Source organism: Hemitrygon akajei, chromosome 25 (assembly GCF_048418815.1).
Source record: "Hemitrygon akajei chromosome 25, sHemAka1.3, whole genome shotgun sequence".
Classification (NCBI taxonomy): Eukaryota; Metazoa; Chordata; class Chondrichthyes; order Myliobatiformes; family Dasyatidae; genus Hemitrygon; species Hemitrygon akajei.
The window spans coordinates 29,174,944-29,197,713 of NC_133148.1; the positions used below are offsets into that span (position 1 = coordinate 29,174,944).

General features: G+C 47.4%; 1 protein-coding gene across 1 annotated transcript in view; it reads right to left on the reverse strand.

The window, feature by feature from the left end:
* The window catches only part of spred3 (sprouty related EVH1 domain containing 3), a 93,149-nt gene that overhangs the window by 17,754 nt on the left and 52,625 nt on the right, over positions 1–22,770 (reverse strand). The window contains exons 3-4 of the mRNA XM_073029270.1: positions 15,248–15,416; positions 1,572–1,633 (exon numbers count right to left, since the gene is read on the reverse strand). Coding sequence (XP_072885371.1) covers positions 1,572–1,633; positions 15,248–15,416 — 231 coding nt within the window. The remainder of the gene's footprint in view (positions 1–1,571; positions 1,634–15,247; positions 15,417–22,770) is intronic.

The following is a 22,770-nucleotide window of genomic DNA, read 5'->3' on the forward strand; positions in this document are numbered from 1 at the left end:
CAGGTCTCTGTACCGGTGACGTCTGTCTATCTTCGGCTAAATGGAAGGAATCCTCATCGCTGTTTTCACAGCAATTTTCTTTTCCCAGTCAGGGTTGCTTTCCCAATCTGGAGGACTGGTGGACACTCTTAGTCTGGCCTCTGCCCTTTGACCTGTTTGGCATGGGTGACCCTACCAAGAGCCAAAGCACAAAGCCCTGACTCCAGCCAACATAGCTCTCTGGATCATTGAGGCACACAAGCCTCCAGATCCTATGACAAAGTTGTGGTCTTCTTGGAATTGTGCCCTGCAATAAGTAAATCAAACGCACCAGCTCTGAAAGGTCTCTGAGCTTGGTTTCTGCCTCCACAGATGCTGCCTGACCTGCTGACTGTTTCTAACATTGTTTTTACCCCTTGCGCGGGAGATGGCGTGGAGGAATCCCATCCCTAGTTCAGTGGGGTAGGCTGATGTTCCCAATCCTGGGTTGGTTCCTCACTCTCCCCCTCTGATACTGGCCCAGACCAGGCTGGGACCTCGCCCCCTCCCTCGGGTACAACAAAAGGGTCCTCGAGAAACAGCAGGCACTTCACAGGGAGGGGTCAAATCCCACCCTCCCTGCTCGTAAACTCGTTCCCTTTAAATGCATCTGGAAAAATGCATACAAGGAGGAACAGCTCCTATGGGAAGAGAAACACAGAGCATCCAGTGCAGAACAGGCCCTTCAGCCCATCATGTTGTGCTGACCTTTTAACCTAGTCCAAGATCAATCTAACCTTCCCCTCCCACGTGGGCCTCCATTTTTCTTTCATCCACGTGGCTAACTAAGCATCTCCTAAATGCCCCTTGTGCATCTGCCTCCATCTAGTAGGGAGTTCTATTCAATTACAACCCTCTGAATGTAAAAACACCTACCTCTGACATCCCCCCTACATTTTCCTCCAAACACTTTAAAGTTACGTTCTCTGCTGTTAGCCATTACCACCTTGGAAAGAAGTCTAGTTGTCTATGTCTCTTAGCATCTTGTACACCTCTATCAAGTCCCCTCTCGTCCTCCTTAGCTCCAAAGAGAAAGGTCCTAGCTGGTTCAGCCCTTCCTCATGGGACAGGTTGTCTAATCCAGGCGGCGTCCTGGCAAATCTGCTCTGCACCCTCTCTCAGCTTCCACGTTCTTCCCATGATGAGGCGACCAGAACTCACCAAATGTGGTCTACCCAGGGTTTTACAGAGCTGCAACGTTACCTCGCGGCTCTTGAACTTAACCGCCCGACTAGTGAAGGCAACACACCGTAGGCCTTCTTAACCATCCCGTCAACTTAAGGGATCTATGGAGACGTTGCCGCTGATCTTACCTGCACGGGGACCACGGGCGGATCCAGGCTCACACCAATGCATTTAATGCTTTAGCTGCATCCTAAGATGCGCTGGCATGCCACTCGCTTGGCTTCAAGCTGTTCGGGGAGACTAGCGCCAGCTTCCTGGGGAACCCGAGGACGGGCAGAGGCTGGGCTTGCCAGCGGTGCCCACATGCTGAAGGAGCGCAGCAAAACACCAGAGCAGAGGCCACCCAGCGATCGGCGGCCGTTACTTACGGCAGTCATGTCCTCGGCGGCGTCAGCTCCTCCCTGACTCGGCGAGGAAGAGGTCAGAGACCCTGCGGGGAGGACGGAGAGGTGAGTGAGTGGGTGGCGGGGGCGAGGCTGTCACAGCACGTCAGACACATGGTTACCCCAGGGTCCAAGCCAAAGTTACAGAGAGCTGGGCGTAGCTTACAGACTTGGTAATGGGCACCAATGGGAGGTATAAGTTCTAGCCTCGAACCCCGGAGCTGGGGTTGATAGAGCTGCTGATCTCCTGGAAGGATTTCTAGCTGGAGATAATTCGAAGATTTGGAGGAATTGCAAGTCCCTGCGAATGATTGCCAAGTCTGCTGAGAGGACCATAAGACATAGGACAAGAATTCGGCCATTGGACCCATCGAGTCTGCTCCGCCATTCCATCATGGCTGATTTATCATCCCTCTCAACCCCATTCTCCTGTCTTCTCCCCGTAACCTTTGACTCCCTGATTAATCATTTCATTTTTCAATCTTTTTATTGATTTCCAGTAAAAAAAATATACAAATCAGAGAAGTTCAGCAAACAGATAATACAAAAGACATATAAACAGCAATAAAGTATATATTGTCAAAATCAAATAGGTATAATGTTACGCTGTTATATATACAGTATAATTTTAGAAAACACAACTCTTAACAAACCGTAAAACAAAAGACTGGAAAATTTTATTTATATAAAGGGGAAAAAACCCCGCTAAACTAAATAAGAACAAAAAAAAGCAAAAAAAAAAGCTGATTAATCAGCAGCCTATCAACCTGTGCCTTAAATATAACCAAAGACTTGGGCTTCACAGCTGTACATGGCAATGAATTCCACAGATTCACCACCCTCTGGCTAAAGAAATTTTTCCTCAACTCTGCTAAATGGGCATCCCTCTATTTTGAGGCTGTTCCTTCTGGTCCGACACTCCCCCCGCTATAGGAAACATCTTCTCCACCTCCACTCTATCTAGGCCGTTCAATATTTGACAGGTTTCACTGACATCCCCTGTGCCCCCCTCCCATTTTCCTAAACTCCAGCGAGTAGAGACCCAGAGCCATCAGGCGTTCTTCATACGTTAACCGTTTCAGTCCTGAGGTCGTTCTTGCGAACCTCCTCTGGACTCTTTCCAATGCTCGCACGTCTTTTCTTAGATAAGTGACCCAAAACTGCTCCCAAGTGTGGTCTGACCAATGCCTTATGAAGCCTCAGCATTATGTCCTTGCTTTTGTGTTCTAGTTCTCCTGAAATGAATGCTAGCTTCTCCATCTGCAAGTTAACCTTTAGTGAATCTTGCACGAGGACTCCCAAGTCACTTTGAACTTCTGGTTTTTGAATTTCCTCCCCATTTAGAAAACAGTCTACGCCCATGTTCCTTCTGCCAACGTGCTTGACAATGTTCTTCCCTACACCGTATTCCATCTGCCCCTTCTTCACCCATTCCCCCAATCTGTCTAAATCATGCTACAGACACCTTGCTTTCTCAACACTATTTGCCCTCCTCACCTATCATCCACAAACTTGACCACAAGGCCATCAATTCCTTCATCCAAGTCATTGACATATAATGTGGGAAGAAGTGGTCCCAGCACTGACTCCTGCGGCACACTTTCAATCACCGGCAGCCAACTGGAAGAGGGCCCCTTTATTCCCACTCTTCGCCTCCTGCTAGTCAGCCAGTCTTCTGCCCATGCTGTTTCCCCCTGTAATACCATGAGCTCTCATCTTGTTAAGCAGTTTTATGTGCGGTACCTTGTCAAAGGCCTTCTGAAAATCCAAATAAACAACATCCACTGACTCTCCTTTGTCTATCCTGAATATTATTTCCTCAAAAAATTCAAATAACTTTGTCAGGCAAAATTTCCCCTTAAGGAAACCATGCTGATTTTGACCTACTTTATCATGTGCCTGCAAGAACCCTGACTCCTCATCCTTAATAATGGATTGCGATATCTTTCCAACCCCTGAAGTCAGGCTAACTGGCCTATCATTTCATTTCTTTTGCCTCCCTCACTTCTCAAAGAGTGAATTTCCAGTCCTCTAGAACCATTCCAGAATCTAGTGATTCTCGAAAGATCATTACATGTTTCCGGTATTCTGAGATTCATGTGACTATTGGATTGTATTTTCTATTGGTCAGTTTCCGGTGTTTTACTTGCTTGTTGCCGATTGGCAGGTGGGCGATCTGTTACTTTTTTATGTGAAGGAGGATTTGGGGTCTGACTTTCTTTTTGGTGGTTTTCTGCGTGGGGGTTTTGACGCTATTGTCGCTGTTTTTTTCTGCGAGGAGGTGGTCAGGGATTTGATGTTATCGTCGCTGTTTTTTTGCGAGGGGAGGGGTTGGAGATTTGGGTTTTTGGGGGTGTGGGCAATCTGATGGTTTTTTTGTGGAAGGGAGGGGAGGGGTTTTGGGGGTTTGCGAGTTTTGTTTCTTTTTCTTTCTTCTGTTGGTGGGGGGGGAAGTGATGGCTTTTGTTTTGAACAACTGTGGTTTTTCATGGCTATCTGGAGAATACGAATATCAGTGTTGTATTGTACATGCATACTTTGACAATAAAATGAACCTTTGTTTCCTTTTTAACTTGTATCTTATTATTTATTTGTGATATTACTTTATGTGTTATATGTCTGAGTTATATGTATTGTGTTGAGCACCTTGGTCCGGAGGAACATTGCTTCATTTGGCAGTATACACGTTAACGGCTGAATAACTGTAACCTTGAACTGGACCTTGAACTTGAGTTCATACATACACCAACTGAAATATTAACTCTGCTTCTCTCTCTACAGATACTGAATGACCTGTTGGGTTTTTCCAAATTGTTTTGATTTAGCAATGGATATCAGGAAAGGAGCGACAGGCTGGAAAATAATAAAGAACTTTGAAAGGTTTATACAAACCCCATTTCCAGAAAAGTTGGGATATTTTCCAAAATGCAATAAAAACAAAAATCTGTGATATGTTAATTCACGAGACCCTTTATTTAACTGACAAAAGTACAAAGAAAAGAGTTTCAATAGTTTTACTGACCAACTTAATTGTATTGTGTAAATATACACAAATTTAAAATTTGATGGCTGCAACACACTCAACAAAAGTTGGGACAGAGTTAAAATAAGATTGAAAAGTGCACAGAATATTCAAGTAACACTAGTTTGGAAGACTCCACATTAAGCAGGCCAATTGGTAGCAGGTGAGGTATCATGACTGGGTATAAAAGTAGCATCCATCAAGGCTCAGTCTTTGCAAGCAAGGATGGGTCGTGGCTCACCCCTTTGTGCCAAAATTCGTGACAGAATTGTTAGTCAGTTCAAAAGAAACATTTCCCAATGCAAGATTGCAGAGAATTTAGGTCTTTCAACATCTACAGTACATAATATTGTGAAAAGATTCAGAGAATTCAGAGACATCTCAGTGCGTAAAGGGCAAGGTTGGAAACCACTGTTGAATGTGCGTGATCTTCGAGCCCTCAGGTGGCACTGCCTAAGAAACCGTCATGCTACTGTGACAATTATAGCCACCTGGGCTCAGGAGTACTTCGGAAAACCATTGTCACTTAACACAGTCCGTCGCTGCATCCAGAAATGCAACTTGAAACTGTATTACGCAAGGAGGAAGCCATGCATCAACTCTATGCAGAAATGCTGGCGAGTTCTCTGGGCCCGAGCTCATCTCAGATGGACCGAAAGACTGTGGAACCGTGTGCTGTGGTCAGATGAGTCCACATTTCAGCTAGTTTTCAGAAAAAACGGGTGTCGAGTTCTCCATGCCAAAGATGAAAACGACCATCCTGATTGTTATCAGTGAAAGGTGCAAAAGCCAGCATCTGTGATGGTATGGGGGTGCATCAGTGCCCACGGCATGGGTGAGTTGTATGTATGTGAAGGTACCATTGACTCTGAGGCGTATATTAGGATTTTAGAGAGACTTATGTTGTCATCAAGGCGACGTCTCTTCCTGGGACGTCCATGCTTATTTCAGCAGGACAATGCCAGACCACATTCTGCACGGGCTACAACAGCGTGGCTTTGTAGACACAGAGTGCGTGTTCTTGACTGGCCTGCTGCCAGTCCAGATCTATCTCCTATTGAAAATGTAGGGCGCATCATGAAGAGGAGAATCAGACAACGGAGACCACGGACTGTTGAGCAGCTGAAGTCATATCAAGCAAGAATGGACAAAATTTCCAATTGCAAATCCACTACAATTAGTATCCTCAGTTCCAAAACAATTAAAAAGTGTTATTAAAAGGAAAGGTGATGTAACACAATGGTAAACATGCCTCTGTCCCAACTTTTGTTGAGTGTGTTGCAGCCATCAAATTCTAAATTTGAGTATATTTGCAAAATACAATTAAGTTGGTCAGTAAAACTATTGAAACTCTTTTCTTTGTACTTTTGTCAGTTAAATAAAGGTTCACGTGAATCAACATATCACAGATTTCTGTTATTATTGCATTTTGGAAAATATGCCAACTTTTCTGGAAATGGGGCTTGTAATATGCTTGATATCCTGAGTTTTTGGCTCCCTGTCTAAGAAAGGAGGTGCTGGCATTGGACAGGGTCCAGAGGAGGTTCACAGGGAAGATCCCACCAATGGAAAGGTAGGAGTTGCTTTTGATGCTAGCATGTGTTGTCGCTGGAGTTTAAAGAATGAAAGTTCAAAGTTATTATCAAAGTGCATATATGTAACCATACACAGCCCTGAGGTTCATTTTGTTGGGGGCATACTCAATAAATCCAAGAAGCACAATAGATCAGTGAAAGACTGCACCCAACAGGATGGGCAAACAACCAGTGTCCAAAAGACAAACTGCAAATATAAAAGAAAAAAATAATAATAATAAAATAAGCAATACATCAGAATCAGGTTTAATATCACTGGCATGTATCGTGAAATTTGTTAACGCCAAACTTGTTTAATATCCGGTGATATTAAACCTGATTCTGATCCTGATATCTAATCGAGAGCACGAGATGAAGAGTCCTTGAAAGTGCGTCCGAAGGTTGTGGGAATAGTTCAGGGATCTCGTTGAAACCTATCGAATATTGAAACGCAAACACGAGGAAATCTGCAGATGCTGGAAATTCAAGCAACATACACAAAATGCTGGTGGAACGCAGCAGGCCAGGCAGCATCTATAGGAAGAAGTACAGACGACGTTTCGGGCCGAGACCCTTCGTCCGGACTAACTGAAAGAAGAGATAGGATACTGAAATGCCTAGATGGAGTGGATGTGGGGCATCCGAGGAAAGGCAGTGGATGTTTCCAGGAGTCTAGGACCAGAGGACACAACCTCAGGACCCGTTAGAATGGAGATGAGGAGGAATTTCTTGGGCCAGAGGGTGGTAAATCGATGGAATTCATTGCCATAGATGGAGGCCAAGTCATGGGTATGTTTAAAGAGGAAGTTGATAGGTTCTTGATTGATAAGAGTGTCAAAGATTATGGGGGAAAAGACCTAATGGGTTTGGGAGGGATTATATATCAGTCATGATTGAATAGTGGTGCAGACTCGATTCTAATTTTATGTCTTATGTTTTATAAATACACACACACACACACATACAGTATATATGTAGATATAAGTGAATATTAGCTGTAAACTAGTCAAGTGGGTTATTCATAGAACAACAGACACTAAGGAAGCAATTAACAGGCTGGGATATAATTGAGCGATTTGGGGGATTTATATATAGAGAGAAACAGATCCAGAGGTGTGAGTTACCAGCTGGAATATAATTAAGGGGGTCAGGGTTTGTATGTAGAATGTTTTTGAACAGAAAACCTTACAAAAGGTAATGGATTTGGCCCAGTTCCACCACTGAGCACACCTACGCGAAACGCTGTCGTAGGAAAGCAGCATCCATCATCGAAGATCCTCACCACCCAGGCCGTGCTCTTTACTTGCTGCTGCCATCAGGTAGAAGGTACAAGAGCTTCAGGACTCACACCACCAGGTTCAAGAACAGTTCCTACCCCTCAACCATCAGGCTCCTGCATAGAAGTGAATAACTGCACTCACTTGCCCATCTTCTGAGCTGTTCCCAAAACCAATGATCTCACTTTAAAGACTCATTATCTTCTTATTTCATGTTCTCGTTATTTCTATTTGCATTTGCACAGTTTGTTGTCTTCTGCACTCTGGTTGATCTTTCATTGATCCTGTTATAGTTACTATTCTACAGATTTGCTGAGTATGCCCACAGGCAAATGGATCTCAGGGTTGTATATGGTGACATGTATGTACTTAGATAAAATTTACTTTGAACCGTGTGGCCTGCTCCAGTTTATTGCCTTTTATATTTGGGCCTGACTGCCCTGAATTACGGAGGACTGGTGTTGTGCCTCAGGCCAGTGTTGGGGACCCTACACCCCAGACGCAGGAGAAAGTTGCTTTGTAGCTGAGCCGGCTGGAACATCTGCCGGTAGCTGACGGAGACCTCTGCCTTCCCCACTTCTCCCTCCAGCCGTGTGTTGTCAGGCTTTCAAATGGCATCTTGGTCACGTGGTAACGAGGAGAATAGGATCAGGTCCATCTTTCTGATGGGACTGATCGTATCAAAAGCAACAGTCAACGCTGTCACGGTGAGAGTGATGTCAGCACACAGGGTAGTTCAACACAGGAGAGTCCCTTGGGCCCACAATGGCTGTGGCAAATTCAGTCAATCAGTAACGAAATGTTAACTAAACAAAACCCTTCTGCCTACACAGGTCAACGTTCCACCAACCTTCACATTCACGTGCCTGTCTAAGAGCCTCTTAAACGCCTCTAACGTTTCTGCCTCCACCACCTCTCCGGCACTGAAATCCAGACCCCCACCCACTGTCAGTGTAAAAAAAAACTTATCCATACATCCCTTTTAAACTTCCCTTTCTCAACCTAAAGCGTGATACCCCTCTCTCCCTCGTTAGTGTGAGAGAGAGAGAGAGTGAATGAGAGAGAGTGAGGGAGAAAGAGTGAGTGAAAGAGAGACAGCGAGAGAGTGAATGAGAGAGAATGAGTGAGTGAATGAGAGAGTGAATGAGAGAGAGAATGAGAGAGAGTGAGTGAGAGACTGAGAGAGTCAGAGCGAGAGAGAGTGTGAATGAGAGAGAGAATGAGAGAGTGAGAGTGAATGAGAGAGAGAGAGACAGAGTGAGAGAGAGTGAATGAGTGAGAGAGTGAGAGCCAGAGAGAGTATGAGAGTGAATGAGAGAGTGAGAGAGACAGAGAGAGTGAGAGTGAATGAGTGAGTGAGAGAGAGTGAGAGTGAGAGAGTCAGTGAGAGAGTGTGAGAGAGTGAATGAGTGAGAGAGAGCGCGAGAGAGAGAGTGAGTGAGAGTGAGAGAGACAGAGCGAGAGTGTGTGTGAGAGAGAGAGTGAGTGTGAGAGAGAGAGTGTGAGAGTGAGTGAGGGTGAAAGAGAGAGAGAGACAGTGCGAGAGAGAGAGTGTGAGAGAGAGTGAGAGTGAGAGAGAGAGCGAGAGAGAGTGTGAGTGAGAGAGAGAGAGCGTGAGAGTGAGAGTGAGAGAGACAGAGTGAGACAGAGTGAGAGAGAGTGTGAGAGAGTGAATGAGAGTGAGAGTGAGTGAGTCAGAGAGAGAGAGTGAGAGTGAGAGCGTGAGAGTGAATGAGAGAGAGTGAGAGAGTGAATGAGAGAGAGTGAGAGTGAGAGAGAGTGAGAGAGTGTGAGAGAGAGTGAGGGTGAATGAGAGAGAGAGACAGAGCGAGAGAGTGTGAGAGTGAGAGTGTGAGAGAGAGAGTGAATGAGAGAGTGAGAGTGAGAGAGACAGAGCGAGTGAGAGTGAGAGAGAGCATGAGAGAGTGAGTGAGAGAGAGAGCAAGAGAGTGTGAGAGAGAGTGTGAGAGAGAGAGAGTGAATGAGAGTGAGAGTGAGTGAGAGTCAGAGTGAGAGAGAGACAGAGAGAGTGAGAGTGTGTGAGAGGGTGAGAGTGAATGAGAGAGTGAGAGTGAGAGAGACAGAGCGAGAGAGAGTGTGAGAGAGAGAGTGAATGAGAGAGTGAGAGTGAGTGAGAGTCAGTGAGAGAGAGAGACAGAGAGACAGAGAGACAGAGTGAGAGAGTGAATGAGAGAGTGAGAGTGAGTGAGAAAGAGTGAGAGTGAGAGCATGAGAGAGTGAATGAGAGAGTGAGTGAGAGTGTGTGTGAGAGAGAGTGTGTGAGAGAGAGAGTGAATGAGAGTGTGAGAGTGAGAGAGAGACAGAGAGAGACAAAGAGAGAGAGAGAGTAAGAATGTGTGAGAGAGAGTGTGAGAGAGAGCGAGAGTGAGTGAGAGAGAGACAGAGCGAGTGAGAGAGTGTGAGAGAGAGCATGAGAGAGTGAGAGTGAGAAAGACAGAGCGAGAGAGAGAGTGAGTGAGAGTGAGAGAGAGGGAGCCTGTGGGATGTTGAACTGTTGGGACGGACAGTTCATTTTTGATGGCCTGTAAACAATGGTCTCTCATTGGGAGCTTTGCTGATGCTGGCATGGTGAGTGATGGTGGTGGGGGGGCTGATGTTTTTGCTGAGGTGGGGTAGGGGGAGGGTAGACGCTTTTCTGCTGCTTCTGCGTGGGAAGGGGAGGGAAACTTTGAGGTTCTAGCGTTTTTCTGTCGTTCTTTGGGTTTTTTTTCTTTTCTGGATGTCTGCGAAGAGTAAGAATTTCAGGTTGTATACTGTACATTCTCTCATATTAAATTGAACCACTGAATTACTTGCCCTGTGGTATTTAGCATTTTGACCCAAGATACCAACTGTTTACTCTATCTAAGTCACTCAATCACATCTATCAGATCTCCCCTCAGCCTCCACTGTCCTGCAGAAAGCATCCCAAGTTTGTCTGACTTCTGCTGATAGCATCCTCTCTGCACCCTCTCCAAAGCCTCCACTCCTTCCTGTACCAAGGTGACCAGAACCATGCACTGCACTCCGAGTGTGCTCTAACAATACAACTCCTGACTCTTCCTGCTCCTAACGATGAAGGCAAAACTTCAAAGTACACTTATTATCACAGAAAGTATAATTTATACAAGCTTGAGATTTGTTTGCTTACGTCGATGGACTTGGACCCAAACATCCCAATAAACATCCACACTATTAAGGGTCTTACCATTAGCAGTGTACGGTCCCTTTTTATTTGATCTCCCAAAGTGCAATACGACATATTTGGCCAGATTTAACCCCATCTTCCCTTCCTCCACCCATATCTCCAACTAGTCTATATCTTGCAGTACCATTGGCAATCTTCTACATGGTCTGCAATGTCACCTATCGTTGTATCACCTGCAAACTTACTTATTCACCCATCTGCATTTTCATCCTTAATAGTGGGGGGTGGTAATGGGGACAAGCTCCCACTACCTATTAAATTCTCCCTGCACTTCAAGTAGTCTCTGACAGCCAAGTCTAGCTCCTGGCCTTCACGTGTGGCTTAGCTACGAAGCCCAGCAGATCCATTTCTACTGACAGGAGAAGGGTCCAATTTGGGTTACTGGTGTCTTAAAACCAGTCATTTCGGGCAGATGGGGCTCGTCAGCTGTGTTGGCAACTCATCTAGGAGAAGGAAAGCTGATCTCAAATCTCCGCTGCCTTGCGGCCAGACCCACTCATGGGGAAGGCTTTGGGAGTCAACCTCGAAGGAAAAATCCGGAGCTGGAGTCCCTGAGGAAGTCCTACGTTGAGTTCAACGCTGACCGGCAACTCCTGTGATGCTGCTGGTGCCAAACTGTATCGGTCTCTGCCGTTCCTTTGTGTGGAGAGGGGGAGCTTGCTACATGGGCAACAGCTCGCTCTCCATATCGTACCGCCCTGGCTTGAGTATCGAAACAGCAAGGACACAACATCCATGGGTGACCCTGATCGATGGAGGCCTCACATTTTCATCCGGATCACTTGCTAGGCATCTCACAAGCGACAGAGGTCTCAGTATGGATCCCTGCAGCAAATCACCAGTCACGGACCTCCGGCCAAAATAAGTCCAGCGACCACTTCCTTCTGTCTTCTGTGGGTAAGCCGATTCTGGATCCAAACGGGCACGTCACCGTGCATCCCTTGCATCTTAATCTTCTGGACGAGCTTCTTATGAGAGACTTTGTCCAATGTCTTACTAACATCCACAGCTCTACCTTCATCAATCATCGTCATAGCCTCCTTGAAAAGCTCCATCAAGTCAGTGAGACACGACTTGCCCTCCAGAAAGCTACGCTGACTGTCCCCAATTAGGCCATGGTTTTCCAATTGCACATAAACTCTATCCAGAGGGCACGCACTGAAGGTGAGAGGGGGTAGGTTCAACGGGGGGGGGGGGGGTGAGGGGTAAGTTTTTCACTCAGAGAGTGGTGGATGCCTGGAATGCGCTGCCTGGTATGGTGGTGGAGGCAAATACATTAGAGGCTTTTAAGAGACATTTAGATGAATGTGAGGAAGATGGAGGGACACAGAGATTGTGTAGGTAGGAGGGATTAGTTTTTGATTTACTTTTTAATTGGTTCAGCATGACATTGTGGGCTGAAGGGCCTGTTCCTGTGCTGGACTGTCTAACGTTCTAACAATCCTGTCCAAAAGCTTCCCTACCGCTGACATGAGATCCACTGGCCTATCGTTTCCATTCAGTATTTCCCTCCTCGAATAATGGAACAGCATTGCCTACCTCTGGCATCTCGCCGGTAGCTATAGGGGACAGAAAGATCAACACACACAACATGACGATCTTGTTTAAGGTCCCAGCAATCTCACCCTTTGCCATTTTCAATAATTAGGTGTACATTCCATTAGGCTTCGGGGCTTATTCACCTTAGAGCTGTTTAAGAGACCCAGTGCGACCTCCTTTACAACGAGATCTAGGTGTTCTTGTACATCAGTCACTGAAAGCAAGCATGCAGGTACAGCAGGCAGTGAAGAAAGCTAATGGCATCCTGGCCTTTATATCAAGAGGAATTGAGTATAGGAGTAAAGAGGTCCTTCTGCAGCTGTACAGGGCCCTGGTGAGACCCCACCTGGAGTATTGTGTTCAGTTTTGGTCTCCAAATTTGAGAAAGGACATTCTTGCTATTGAGGGAGTGCAGCGTAGGTTCACAAGGTTAATTCCCGGAATGGCGGGACTGTCATATGTTGAAAGATTGGAGCGACTGGGCTTGTGTATACTGGAATTTAGAAGGATGAGAGGGGATCTGATTGAAAGATTATTAAGGGATTGGACACGCTGGAGTCAGGAAGTATGTTCCCGCTGATGGGTGAGTCCAGAACTAGAGGCCACAGTTTAAGAATAAGGGTTAGGCCATTTAGAACAGAGATGCGGAAAAACTTTTTCACCCAGAGAGTGGTGGATATGTGGAATGCTCTGCCCCAGAAGGCAGTGGAGGCCAAGTCTCTGGATGCATTCAAGAGAGAGTTAGATAGAGCTCTTATAGATAGCGGGGTCAAGGCATATGGGGAGAAGGCAGGAACGGGGTACTGATTGTGTATGATCAGCCATGATCACAGTGAATGGCGGTGCTGGCTAGAAGGGCTGAATGGTCCACTCCTGCACCTATTGTCTATTGTCTATTTATCTCAAGACACCCTTGCACAGTAGCATGCTCCTCTCTGACCTCACCATCCTCCGCTCCTTCTCCTTGGTAAATACTGATGCAAGGTTCTCATTTGGGACTTTGTCCACATCCTCCATTTCCAAGCACATATTTCTGTTTTATCCTTGAGTGGTGCTACCTGCTCCCTAGAGATCCCCTTGCTCTTGAACGTATTGAACGCCCAGGATACTCTTTAATCCTACTTGCCAAGGAATTTCCTAAATCCCCTCGAGAGTTCGTTCCTAGCTTCTCCGTCATCCTCAAGGGCTCCATTTGATTTTAGCTTCCTGAACCTTACACATAACCTTTGGCCCATCTAGTCCACGCCAAAACCATTTCATCTGCCTACTCCCACCCTCACTGTAGCCCCCTGTACCCGTACCATCCATGTGCTTATCCAAACTTCTCTTAAACGTTGAAATCGGACCTCATGTGCACCACTTGTGCTGGCAGCTCGTCCCCCTAATGTCGTTACCTTCATGTTCCCCTTAAACATTTCACCTTTTACCTTTAACCTCTGGTTATATTCCCACCCAACCTCAGTGGAAAAAGCCTGCTTGGATTTACCCTATCTAGACCCCTCATAATTGATGTAGTCATAAAGAAGGCAAGACAACGGCTATACTTTATTAGGAGTTTGAAGCGATTTGGCATGTCAACAAATACACTCAAAAACTTCTATAGTTGTACCGTGGAGAGCATTCTGACAGGTAGCATCACTGTCTGGTACAGAGGGGCTACTGCACAGGACTGAAAGAAGCTGCAGATGGTTGTAAATCTAGTCAGCTCCATCTTGGGTACCAGCCTACAAAGTACCCAGGACATCTTCAGGGAGTGGTGTCTCAGAAAGGCAGCGTCCATTATTAAGGACCTCCAGCACCCAGGGCATGCCCTTTTCTCACTGTTACCATCAGGTAGGAAGTACAGAAGCCTGAAGGCACACACTCAGCGATTCAGGAACAGCTTCTTCCCCTCTGCCATCCGATTCCTAAACGGACATTGAAGCTTTGGACACTACCTCCTTTATTTTAATATACATTATTTCTTTTTTTTTGCACATTTTTTAATAATCTATTCAATATACCTAATTGAGTTACTTGTTTACTTATTATTGTTTTATTTTATTATTATTTTTCTCTCTCACTCTGCTAGATTATGTATTGCATTGAATTGCTGTTGTTAACAAATTTCACATCCCATGCCGGTGATAATAACCCTGATTCTGATTTTGTACAGCTCTATCAAATCTCCTCTCAACCTTATGTTCTAAGGAATAAAGTTCAAACCTTTTCAATCTTTTCTTATAACTTGGGTCCTCAGTAACACCACCTCAATATCTTTTCCCTCTCTTTTGCACTACTTATTTAACTTAAATTTCTTTTATACTTTTTATTGAAATTTATAGTTTTTATTATTATATATTGCAATGCAGTCCTGCTACAAAAGCAAAAACAAACACTATATGGTAAAGCCCTCCCGACCATCGAGCACATCTACATGAAACACTGTCGTAGGAAAGCAGCATCCATCATCAGGGATCCTCACCACCCAGGCCGTGCTCTCTTCACGCTGCTGCCATCAGGTAGAAGGTACAAGAGCCTGAAGACTTGTACACCAGGTTCAAGAACAGTTACTTCCCCTCAACCATCAGGCTCTTGAATAAAAGGGATAACTACACTCACTTGCCCATCTACTGAGAAGTTCCCAAAACCAATGATCTCACTTTAAGGATTCATTATCTTGTTATTTCATGTTCTCGTTATTTCCATTTGCAGTTGCACAGTTTGTTGTCTTCTGCACTCTGGTTGGTCTTTCAGTGATCCTGTTACAGTTACTATTCTATAGATTTGCTGAGTATGCCCACAGGAAAATGAATCTCAGGGTTGTGTATGGTGACATGTCTGTACTTAGATAAAATTTACTTTGAACTTTACTCTGAAATATTTACTTTCTTGAACTTTGATTCTGATATTCTGGGTGGACTGTTTTTCATTGTTCAGCAGATTAACCTGTGGGGCACTGAACTGCAGGAAGCCAGCGCCTACTCCTACAGTTGTGGAGACACACAGCTGGGGACCGGCCCCCTGGCCCACCGAGTATGCACCCAGAACCCAGCACCTACCTTCGGCCAGTTCCTCGATGGCGCTCTGAATGCTCCTCTCGAAGCTGACTGCATCGGCGGGGCTCTGGAACGTGAGGCCGAATTTGTCTTCGTCCACTTTCCAGTGGTGGAAGATGGGGTTCACCTTGTTGTAGACAAGGTCCCTCCTGAGGCGGCATTCCAGGATCACCTGCACGGGAAGGAAACAGCGAGGAGAGGAGACCCGTCTCAGTCAGTCCTCTCAAGCCTCAGTAGAGCTGAAGCCGTGCCCGGGAATTGGGCGGGTGGAGGGGGGGGGGAGGGGGTTCCAACTCCGCCCTCGTCGAAATACACACGCTGTTGGGGAAGCACCCGTTCTGCTGTTGGGTTCATTTCTGGTCAGTCGCGTTCTCCGCCTCAAGAAATGGAGGAAGGTGGAAAATGGTGAGTGCAGGGAAGAGCTGGATTTGGGGGTGGGGGACAAGGGTGTTGGAACTGTTTACTCAGGACACTTTTCTGTTCTTCTCCCCATTCTCCACACCTGCCCATCACCTCCTTCTGGTGCCCCCCGCTCACCCTTCCCTTTCTTCCATGGTCCACTCTCCTCCCCTATTGGACTCATAGAAATATAGAAAACCTACAGCACAATACAGCCCCTTTGGCCCACAAAGTTGTGCCGAACATGTCCTTACCTTAAAAATTACCAGGCTGACCTATAGCCCTCTATTTTTCTAAGCTCCATGTACCTATCTAAAAGCCTCTTAAAAGACCCTATCGTATCCGCCTCCACCACCGTTGCCGGCAGCCCATTCCGCGCACTCCCCACTCTCTGAGTAAAAAACTTACCCCTGACATCTCCTCTGTACCTACTCCCCAGCACCTTAAACCTGTGTCCTCTTGTGGCAACCAATCCAGCCCTGGGGAAAAAGCCTCTGACTATCCACATGATCAATGCCTCTCATCATCATGTACACCTCTATCAGGTCACCTCTCATCCTCCTTCACTCCAAGGAGAAAAGGCCGAGTTCACTCACCCTATTCTCATAAGGCATGCTCCCCAATCCAGGCAACATCCTTGTAAATCTCCTCTGCACCCTTTCTATGGCTTCCACATCCTTCCTGTAGTGAGTCGACCAGAACTGAGCACAGTACTCCAAGTGGGGTCTGACCAGGGTCCTATATAGCTGCAACATTACCTCTCAGCTCCTAAATTCAATTCCATGATTGATGAAGGCCAATGCACCGTATGCCTTCTTAACCACAGAGTCAACCTGCACAGCTGCTTTGAGTGTCCTATGGACTCAGACCCCATGATCCCTCTGATCCTTCACACTGTCAAGAGTCTTGCCATTAATAAGACTCCTCCTTCTTCAGCCCTTTTCCAACCAATCACTTCCCAGCTTCTTCATTCCCCCCCCTCACCTGGTTCCACCTATCACTCGCCAGCTTGTACCCCTTCCCTTCTCCCTGTCTTCTTATTCTGGCTTCTTCCCTTTTCCTTTCCAGTCCTGACGAAGGCTCTCGGCCCGACACGTCGACTGTTTGTTCCTTTCCACAGATGCTGCCTGACCTGCCAAGTCCCTCCAGAATTTTTTGCGTGTGTTTCTCCGGATTTCCAGCATCTGCAGAGTCTTTTGTGTTTGTGATTTTTGTCTCCCCATTATGCTGTTCAAACAGCTGATTCATCTCTTAACCACCACTGATTTATCATTTTCTGTCAGAGTCACCTTATGTACAGACACTCCTGTGCCTAGCGTCACTTTATAGACATACAATCAATCTATGTATATAAGCTATCTTATGTAGTTATATTTATTGTGGTCTTTATCTTGTGTTTTTTTTGTGCTGCATTTGATCCGGAGTGACAATTATTTCATTCTCCTTGTGTACTGGAAATGACATTAAGCAATCTTGTGTTACAGTACGCACTGGACCGCGTCAGCCTCCGGAGAGCGGATAGCTGGCGCGGTCCCTTTAAAGATTCTGGCCCGCTCCGCCAGGCTTTCGTGCCAAGCTTTGGATTTTTAATAAGGAGCATCTGGACCCGGGTTTGTGGCTCAGTTGTCAGCTCAGCTTCGGTTCAGTTGGTGATTGCGTTCAGGACTTCTGTCTCGCTCGGGTTCTCGTCTAGTCTCATCAGGTTCTCATCTAGAGTCTAGTCAAGAACGCTGTTCTCGTCTCAGTCTCGAAATTGTGTCTCGATCTAGTCTCGGGTAGAAATATAGAAAACAGAAAACCTACAGCACAATGCAGGCCCTTCGGCCCACAATGCTGTACCGGACAGGTACATACTGTAGAAATGACTAGGGTCACCCATAACCCTCTATTTTTCTAAGCTCCATATACCTATCCAGGTGTCTCTTAAAAGACACTATCGTATCTGCCTCCACCACCGTTGCTGGCAGTCCATTCCATGCACTCACCACTCTCTGAGTAAAAAAACTTACCCCTGACATCTCCTCTGTACCTACTCCCTGGGAAAAAGCGTCTGACTATCCATGCGATCAATGCCCCTCATTATCTTGTACACCTCTATCAGGTCAGCTTTCATCCTCTGTCGCTTCAAGGAGAAAAGGCTGAGTTCACTCAACCTGGTTTCATAAGGCATGCCCCCCAATCCAGGCAACATCTTTGTAAATCTCCTCTGCACCCTTTCTATGGTTTCCACATCCTTGAGTCCTCACCATCCCTGCCTAGGCCGCTGGTCGCATCTTGAGTCGTGAATTTCAACTGGCACTTGGGAAAAATTTCAAGTACTTGTCCAACGGAGGGCAGTCAAAGCTGGTTGTGAAACTCGGACCCACGGGGAGAGCAGGGCATGGGGTCAGACGAAGGACAGATGAGGGAGAGACCGTGGGGAACGGAGTGGTAACGGGATGGCGGAATAATAGGGGTTCAGGGAGACGGGGGAATGGTGACCTGGTAGGTGACCGGGATGAGGAGGGGCAATAAAGACACCGCGTCACAGAGCACAGAAACAGGCCACTCGGCCCAACTCATCCATGCTGACCAAGGGGCCTTACTCACTGAGTCCCCATTTGCCTGTATTTGGCCTTTTAACCTCTCCCCTCCATGAACATGTCCCAATGCCTTTGAAATTTAGTAACTGCTCCCATCTCTCCTATTTTCTCTATCAGCTTCTTCTATACACACACACACACACACACTCACTCACACTCACACACTCACTCACTCACTCACTCACTCACACACACACACACACTCACTCACTCACTCACACACACACTCTCACTCACACACACACACACACACTCACACACACACACACACTCTCACTCACACACACACACACTCTCTCTCTGTGTATGAAACAGTTGCATCTTCAGATGCTGAGATACATCCTAAGACACATTGGGACACATCACCAGCGACGTAACCTGGGCCTTCCAACATCAGGCACTCTCTCCCAGGCGACCCAACCAGAGGTGATCAGGCCCTGGCTTGTGTCCCAGCAACATTGGTCCATGGGTCACACCTCTTGATCCGTAGCCATTTATAGGCTCGCTCAGCAGTCTCTGTGATGGTCCTGGTGGCTCTTCTCTTTGCAGCCCCTGTAGTGCCAAGGAGAGAGAAGGTTCTGTATGGCGAGCAGCCAGCGAATCCTTTTCGCCCGAGCCCTATAGGCTCGTATCGTGCCCTCCACCCCTGTCTCTGGCTCTGCTCTACCAACTCCTGGTATTTGTCCTTCTGACGCTCAAATGCCTCCTCAGTCTGGTCTTCCCAAGGCACTGTCAGTTCGACCATGAGGTTTCCGACAGCATGGCCATGTCAGGCCTCAGTGATGATGATGAATGAAGACAGGGAACTTTAATTCCTTGCTAAGATCAATTTCCAGTCAGATGCTGTGGCGAGCAAGCCCGCTGGTGGTCCGGGCTGAGGCTGTGGTTGGTCTCCAGCTTTGACAAAGGTTGTGGGCTTTCTGGGTTGGTGGATGTGCCTACTGTTGTTAATGACCAAGGAGACACTTTCTGCCTCTTCCTTCAGTGCCAGCGGTAGCATCGTTATCCCAGGGTTTTTGGGGCAGCTCCAGGGTCCTTCCGCCAGGCCTGAGAGGGAATGATGGTTCCTCACCTTTGCCCGCAACCAAAGGGGTTCACCCTTCACATCTGTCCCCTTCCACCTTAAACCTGTGCGCTCTAGTTTTAGACGGCTCTACTCTGGGAAAGCAACTTTATTTATGCCCCTCAGAAGACATAGGAGCAGAATTAGGCCATTCAGCCCATCAATTCCGCTCCACCATTCCATCACGGCTGAACCCGGATCCCACTCGACTCCATTCACCTGCCTTTTCGCCAAATCCTTTGATGGCCTGACCGATCAGGAAACGATCAGCTTCCGCCTTAAATATACCCACAGACTCATGATTCTGTAAACATCTAAAAGCCTCCTTCCCACCTGGCTTACCTAGTTTCTCAAGCCCTCCTGTCCCTGAAATAACCCCATGAACATCTTCTGTACCTTCTCCAGCACAATGACATCCCTTTCCAGAGCGTGGTGACCAGAACTGTACACCACGCTCCAAATACGGTCTCCCCAATGTCTTATTGGTGTAAAGCAACGTCCCAACTCTCAACCCTAGTTGGGTGATCTTTCATTGATCCTGTTATAGTTACTATTCTATAGATCTGGTGAGTATGCCCACAAGAAAATGTACTGGCTTTGGGGCGGTGCAGAGGAGGTTCACCAGGTTGATTCCAGAGATGAGGGGGTTAGACTTTGAGGAGAGATTGTGTCGCCTGGGACTGTACTCACTGGAATTCAGAAGAATGAGAGGAGATCTTATAGAAACATGTATAATTATGAAAGGGATAGATAAGATAGAGGCAGGAAAGTTGTTTCCACTGGTAGGTGAGACTGGAACTAGGGGACGTAGCCTCAAGATCCGGGGGAGTAGATTTAGGACGGAGATGAGGAGGAACTGCTTTTCCCAGAGAGTGGTGAATCTGTGGAATTCTCTGCCCAATGAAGCAGTGGAGGCTACCTCAGTCAATATGTTTAAGGCAAGGTTGGATAGATTTTTGCACAGTAGGGGAATTAAGGCAGGTCGGTGCAGATGAGTCAGCCATGATCTTATTGAATGGCGGAGCAGGCTCGACGGGCCAGATGGCCGACTCCTGCTCCTGTTTCTTATGTTCTGATGTTTCTCAGGGTTGTATATGGTACTTCGAACTATTCATTGCCCCGACTGATAAAGACAAGCTTACCAGTTGGCTTTCTTCACCTGAGTCACTAATATGGGATAAAAATAAAGATCTTTGTAAAGAGATATGGAAATTAGCATTGAAATATGTTGTGAAATGCGTCGTTTTGCTTCAATGACAGGCCGAGGATTGTGTTGTGGGCAAATGTGGGCAAATTTCCGGCACCAATTGACGAGCCCTAGCCCGTCCGCCTTTGGAAAGTGCGAAGGAGCCAGAGCATCCGGAGGAAGCCCACGCGCGTCACGGGGAGAACGGGCAAACTCCTCACGGGCAGCGGCGGGAGTCGATCCCTGATCACTGACGGCCGGCACTGCGCCGGATGGAGGGGCGACCGGGGCACGAAGAGCAATCGGGGCGGGGGAGGGGAGGAGATTGGGATGGAGGAGGAGGAAGGGGAGAAGAGGCACAGAGGGCAACGGCGGATGGAGAGGCCGTGGGGGCAGAGGGGACGAGGAAGGGCCAAAAAGACCGGTGGGCTCATTCAAATGCCAGGCTGGCATTGATTGGCGCCCCTGTAGCTTCAAGCTGGTTGACCGTAAGATCGCGGGACAGGGGAGCAAAATTAGGCAAATCGGCCCGTCGGGCCTGCTCCGCCATTCCATCATGGCTGATTTATTATCCCTGTCAACCCCATTCTCCTGCCTTCTCCCGTAACCATTGATGCCCTGACTGATCAACAACCTATCAACCTCTGCTTTGAATGACTTGGCCTCCACAACCATCTGCGGCACAGACTCCCCAGCCGCTGGCTGTATACCCTGTCCTTGTACTCTGAGGCTTCTCCCTCTGGTCTTAGGCTCTGATGATATTGAACCCGACCCTGACTCTGAGCACCAAGGAACCGTGACAATATCAGGACTGACTTCCCTTTAGCTCATAGAACTGGCCGGCCTGGTGAGTCGCAGAGATGCTGGGGTGGTCATCAATCCACGTACCCCCCTCTCTGTGTTAACAGAGGCCCTGCCACACTGTGTCAATCCCACAAAATGCCCCGCGTGATCTTCGTCTGGTAACGCCGACCCTCTGCTAACTAAGGAGACATCCAGCCAACTGCACCTTGAGCAACCTGAGTTGTAAGGAAAGATTGAACCGTTTACGACCGTATTCTATAGAACGTAGAAGATTTAGGGGAGATTTGATAGAGGTGTACAAAATTATGAGGAGAACACAGGGTAAATTCGAGCAGGCTTTTCTTTCCACTGAGGTAGGTGAGACTGCAGCCCGAGGTCGTGGGTTAGGGGTGAAAGGTGAGAAGTTTAAGGGGAATATGAGGGGAAACTTCTTCACTCAGAGAGTCAGGAGAGTGTGGAATGAGCTGCCAGTGTAAGTTGTGTGTGTGTGAGCTGATTTCACCGGTACATGGATAGCAGGGGTATGGAGGGCTATGGTCCCGGTGCAGGCAGTTTAAATGGCTTTGGCATGGACTAGATGGGCTGAAGGGCCTGTTTCTGGGCTGTACTTCTTCATGGAGCTGTGAGTTATTTCAGAGTCATGGAGTCCAACAGCACAGGAACAGGCCCTTCGGCCCATCATGTTCATGCTAACCCTCAGCCACACATTTACACTGATTCTCCCTTTAGTCGATTAATTCCTTCCACTCACTGGGGGAAATGTACAGCTGCTAATCTTTAGGATGTGGCGGGGGTGGGGGGGAGTGAGAACTGGAACGCCTGGAGGAAAGCCGCGTAGTCACAGGGAGAGCATGCAAACTCCACCTAGTCAGCGCCCAAAAGGTCAAGCTCAAACTTGGGTCACCAGGGCTGTGAGGAAGTGGCTCCCCTCCCTGCGCCACCCTTACTCCCCTCACGGGCACCTACCACCCTAACCGCTCGTCCCTTTCACAGCGCAAACCGTTTACCAATACGCGGCAGGCTACGCTGACGGCACCTCCCAAACCCACAGCTTAAAACCACCCCCCTCTCCCCCGACCCCAAAAAACACATGGGCGGCAGGTAGAGGGGAGCACAACCACCCACACGGTCCCCTCCTGGTCACGCACATTCTTGGAAATGTATCACCAGTCCTTCAATGTCCCTGAGTCGAGATCCCCAACAGCATTCAAAGTCAAATTTATTATCATATTACCTTCTGTGTTACCATATACTACCTTGAGATTAATTTTCTTGCAGGCATTGACAGGAAAATCAAGACATACAAGAGAACACACACACAAAGTGCTGGAGGGACTCAGCAGGCCGGGCAGCGTCTACAGAAAAGAGTAAACAGTCGATGTGTCGGGCCAACCTATCACCTTCCAGCTAGCCTCTTTCCCCCCTCCCCACCTTTTTATTCTGGCGCCTTCCCCCTTCCCTCTCAGCCCTGAAGAAGGGTCTCGGCCCGAAA